Source organism: Nicotiana sylvestris, chromosome 5 (genome assembly GCF_000393655.2).
Source record: "Nicotiana sylvestris chromosome 5, ASM39365v2, whole genome shotgun sequence".
Taxonomy (NCBI): domain Eukaryota; kingdom Viridiplantae; phylum Streptophyta; class Magnoliopsida; order Solanales; family Solanaceae; genus Nicotiana; species Nicotiana sylvestris.
The window spans coordinates 100,480,846-100,485,912 of record NC_091061.1 but is presented as its reverse complement, the minus strand read 5'-3'; the positions used below and the strand labels follow the sequence as shown (position 1 = coordinate 100,485,912).

General features: G+C 40.2%; 1 protein-coding gene across 1 annotated transcript; it reads right to left on the bottom strand.

Annotated features, from left to right (window-relative positions):
• Positions 1-2,847: 2,847 nt before the first annotated feature.
• Positions 2,848-3,686, bottom strand: LOC138869043 (serine/threonine-protein phosphatase 7 long form homolog). The gene is made up of 2 exons (XM_070146630.1): positions 3,150-3,686; positions 2,848-3,060 (listed from the first exon to the last, which is right to left on the bottom strand). Exons 1-2 carry the CDS (start codon positions 3,684-3,686, stop codon positions 2,848-2,850), a joined length of 750 nt encoding a protein of 249 aa, XP_070002731.1.
• Positions 3,687-5,067: the final 1,381 nt, after the last annotated feature.

The window sequence follows — 5,067 nt, the reverse complement described above, 5'->3', positions numbered from 1 at the left end:
ATCGAAAAGACTCGAAAAATATCGAAATTCACGAAATTCGCAAAACCCGAGACCCGGGCCCGCTTCTCGAAAAATTATGAAAGTCACATCACCGGATTTGTCGTCTCTCCACGAGTCCGTACATATAAAATTTACCAAAATCGGAGTTCAAATGACCCCTCAAATCTTCAAATCTTATTTTCAAATCCCTAGGTCCAAAATCCCCAATTTACACCTCAAAAACATGTAATCTAGTCAGATTATTCGATGATAATTCAATATTATGGAGTAGAAATAATCACAAGTGACTTACCTCAAGATTTCTCATGATTTCTTGCTCAAAAATCGCCCCAAACCGTGTTATTTCGCAAGAAAATAGGTAAAAAAAACGAGCAGAAACGCAGCAGCTTTTAATAAGCAAATCTGGTCGCTAAAGACCCAAATCTGGTCGCTAAAGGTGCTAATCTGGTCGCTAAAAGTGCCACACCAGACCTGATGCACCAGCACTCTTTTATTTCACTAAAAAGGCTCTAACTCCTTCATACGAACTCGAAATTAGACGATTCTTGTTCCTATGAGTCACAAATAATAATACGAACACAACTCTTAAATCGAAACTAAATTCGGAGCTCATTTGCCCAGTGCGATATCCATTTTGCTCGTTAAACAATTACTAATATTTCGCGTCAAAAACCCAATCGCGACTTGATGAAATTAGACCAAAATTTCCAGATTAGTCCTATAATTCATTATCAAAATTCTGAAAGTCTCGGAATCAAATTTGGATCTCTAGAACTAAAAATGAACCTTTAGATCATTACATTTATGCTCAAAACGGCAAAAATCTTCCAAAAACTCTTCCAAAATTTGTCCGAGCCTCATGGGATCCCAACAAAGTATACTAACAAGTCCCATAATATGACACAAACTTAGTTGTTTCTTCGAATCACCAAAAACAACGCAAAAATACTAAATTCACCTCGGATTCAAGCCTATGAACTTTGAAACTTCTAATTTTCACATCCGATGTCGAAACACGTCAAAACCAGTCCGAATGATCTCAAATTTTGCAGACAAGTCCAAAATGACATAACGAAGCTACAGAAACTCTCAGAATTCCATTCCGAGCCTCGGATCAAAATCTTACCTATCAACCGGAATTCGCCAAAATACTAACTTTGCCGATTCAAGCTTAATTCTACACCGGTCATCACAAAAATATTCCGGACACACTCTAAGTCCCAAATCACCTAACAAAGCTATCCGAACCATAAAATTCACATTTCAAGCGCTCTAACACATAAGTCAATATCCGGTTGACTTTTCCAACTTAAGCTTCCTTAAAAGAGACTAAGTGTCTCAAACCTTACCAAAATCATTCAGGAATGACTTCAAATTTTGTACACAAGTCACATTCGACATTACGGACTTGCCCCAACTTTCGGAATCGCATTCCGACCCCGATATCAAAATTTCCACTTCCAGTCGAATTTTCTCAAAAACCTTCAAATTTCTATATTTAGCCAAACGGCTCCAAAATGACCTACGGACCTCCGAATTCACTTCCGATCGCGCTCCCAAATCCAGAATCACCATACGGAGCTACTCCCAGTCTCGGAATTCCAAACGGACATCAATAACACTGAAATGCATTTTAAGCCAAACTGATGCAATTTCTTCTAAAATGCTATCTTCCACAATAGGCGCCAAAATGCTCCCGGGTTATCCAAAACCCGATCCGGGCATATGCCCAAGTCCGAAATCATCATACGAACTTGCTGGAACCTTCTGATCCCAATTCCGAGGTCGTTTACTCAAAATTCCAATCCTAGTTCATTTCTTCAATTTTAAGCTTTCAAAATGAGAATTTTCATTTAGATTTGACTCCAAACTTCCTGAATTTTAATTCTGACCATACATACAAGTCAATATACCTGAGATGAAGCTGCTCATGGCCTCAAATTGTTGAATGACGTGCCGGAGCTCAAAACGACTGATCGGGTCGTTACAAGGCTGTACAACGGCATGCTGCTGGAAGGCTTGTCTTGCTGAGAGATGTTACCAGGCTGATCATCTCAAAGATCCTCATCAGGTTCCTCAACAGGTGCCTCAACTCCCCCTTGCTGGGGACCACCTCCTCATCGTCCCCCACGACCCCGTGGGGCAACCCTGCCTCGTGGGATAGCCCTGCCTCATGGGGCAACCCTAGCTCGTGCCCGTCCCCTCGGACGTGCGACAGGCCTACCCCGATGGTGTTGCTCTAGCGCCACATACTCAACAGCATGATCTAACCTCTCATCCTCTCTGGTTTGTTGCAGTGTCCGAAGAGCCAGCTCTACCACCTATCGGCCATACTCAGTGACTGCAGGATTGTCGGCATGCTGCTGCATGTGCCGTCCCAGTCGGTAGAATAAATGATGACCAATAGCATGCATAACATTTAAATATTAATTATAGAACGTTATATCACAGTTATAAGTATGGGTTCCAAAAAAACATACCAGTGCCTCGTGCCTCCGGCGTATGGTCTGTACCGACCGCCAGCTTGATGAACGGGGTTCCCGATCATCAGTCGGATAATGCGGCAGTACCAGGATGCATAAATCTCAGTAGTCGCTTCCTGGATCTGTGAAGGTGGGGACGGAATCAGGCCCTCTTACTGGTCCCAAGTATGGACCTGCGCCTCTAGCCATTCTACAAATGCATCGTCCGCCCTCGAACGATCATCCCGCTGATAATGTGTAGCCTCCCATGTAGGCTCCCTCGGTATAGTCTGTAGATGGTCAAACTGGAGAAGTACCCGCTCTGTGACATGATGCTCCACAATATCGAGGCACATAAAAGTGAGTATGTGCAACACAAGTGAATTTATAACAAGTTTAGGTACATTTTTACTTGTGAGGCCTCCAGCATATCCAACACATCCCTGAAAAGGGGGAGATTATGATGAGCATCAATGGCTCGGTAATTTCCACGCCGGAGAACCCACCTCCTAGCTAGAGGGAGAAACGGAGGTGCTACATCTGGAGGTAATGGTGGTAGAGCTGGCTGCAACGGTAGGAACCTCTCCCAGACCCAAACCTAACATACAAGGTTGACGTAAAATTTAAGAGTCATTTTGACTATATAGAATTGGAAGCAATGAAGAGAGTATTCGAATATGTTGTCACCTGTAGAAGCGGCAGAAAACCACATACGTCGCTCTGGGTGCCCATGCTAGCTCGGCACATACTCTTGTACAAGTAAGTGAGAACAGCAGCACCCCAGCTGTACTGGGGTAACTCATCTAGCTGATGAAGATGATGTAGAAATCGCATACTCACTAGATTTTCCGAAGTGTTCGGGAACAAGAAACACCCAAAAAGAAGGATCAGCGCCAACCTCGTGTACCGGTGAATATGTAGATCATCTATCTCGCCGGTGATGTCAGGGTGCAATACCTCCAAATGTTGCCTAATAGCTGTCACAGAAATGTGACTGCCCCCTGAAGCTGCAGCCTCACCATGTGGCCTGAAACCAATGAACTGTTGCAGCAAGTCCAAATACTGGGCACGCATCATAGATCTCATATACTGAGGCAGTGCAACGGCCAGTCCATCAGCAGGCAGCCCATATAAAACCTGAACATCCTGAAGCGTGATGGTGGCCTCGCCAATGGGCAGGTGGAAAGTGTGTGTCTCCGGTTGCCACCGCTCTATCAATGCCATGATCAGAGACCAGTCGAGCTGCAACCTCCCAATCTCAAAAATCCTATAGAAGTCTGTATCATGCAGGCGCTGGACTACGGGGGGATGGAAAATTCTCTACCTCATAAAGTCCCACACGTCGTCCACTCTCCTGGCGCGGAGAGTCTGCTCCACTAGCTCTCCCTCCCATACGTAGGCAGACCTATGATCGCCCTGTAACACTAATATCTCATCCTAGAAAGGTCCAGGATGCACAGTCAGCACGTCCATGTCGTCTACTGTAAATTAAACAATATTAATTGTGTGTTTGTGTTATAATAATTAATATTTAAATTTTTTATTGGACAGACTATATATCTATGGGTTCCATGCTCGATATTTGAGGCCCAGTAGCACCAAGCTATCCTGAATTCTTATGTTTGTCAATTTCAATATTTTTAGAATTTTGTTTTTTTTATAAATTAAGTATTTAATTATTTAATTGGACAGAGTATATATTTATGGGTTCCAGGCTCGATATTTGAGGCCCAGTAGCACAAGCTATCCTAAATTCTTATGTGTGTCAATTTCAATATTTTTAGAATTCTGTTAGTTTTATAAATTAAATATTTAATTATTTAATTGGACAGAGTATATATCTATGGATTCCAGGCTCGATATTTTAGGCCCAGTACCATCAAGCTATCCTAAATTCTTATGCGTGTCAATTCTAATATTTTTAGAATTTTGTTTATGTTATAATAATTAATATTTAATTATTTAATTGGACAAAGTAAATATCTATGGGTTCCAAGCCCAATATTTGAGGCCCAGTAGCACCATACTATCCTGAATTCCTATGTGTCAATTTCAATATTTTTAGAATTTTGTTAGTTTTATAAATTAAATAATTAATTTTTAATTGGACAGAGTGTATATCTATGAGTTCCATGCTCGATATTTAATTTGACAGCATATATTAATTTGTTAGTTCTGTGTGTTTGTTTTATAAATTAAATAATTAATTTTTGTAAAGTAGTTGGATAGAGTTTGTAGTTAGTAGATACTTAAACTACAGAGATTCTACGCTAAAAGGCTCTGTATTTTACTACGCTAAAAGGCTCTATATTTAACTATGTTATAAGGCTCTATATTTTACTATGCTATAAGGGCATTATTCTTTATGCAAATAAATAATCTAAGCTAAATAAAACCAACAAACATATTTTAATAAAATAACATTCACAAAATTACATATAAAACAATAAAAGAAATTTATGGACATGTTTATTAACAAGAAAAATTATTTCTCAACTTTTAACTATTTTTTTTAAATAGTAATAATTTAATTCGGATAAAAATAATATACAAATTTAATCACAAACAAAACACAAAACAACGTGGTAACACATTCAAGACAACT

Bases quoted from the DNA above. Each gene is read 5' to 3' on its own strand.
- LOC138869043 (XM_070146630.1), bottom strand. From the start codon at position 3,686: ATGGCATTGATAGAGCGGTGGCAACCGGAGACACACACTTTCCACCTG. The intron at 3,061-3,149 runs GTGACAACATAT...CTTGTATGTTAG, and splicing joins GTTTTCTGCCGCTTCTACAG to GTTTGGGTCTGGGAGAGGTT.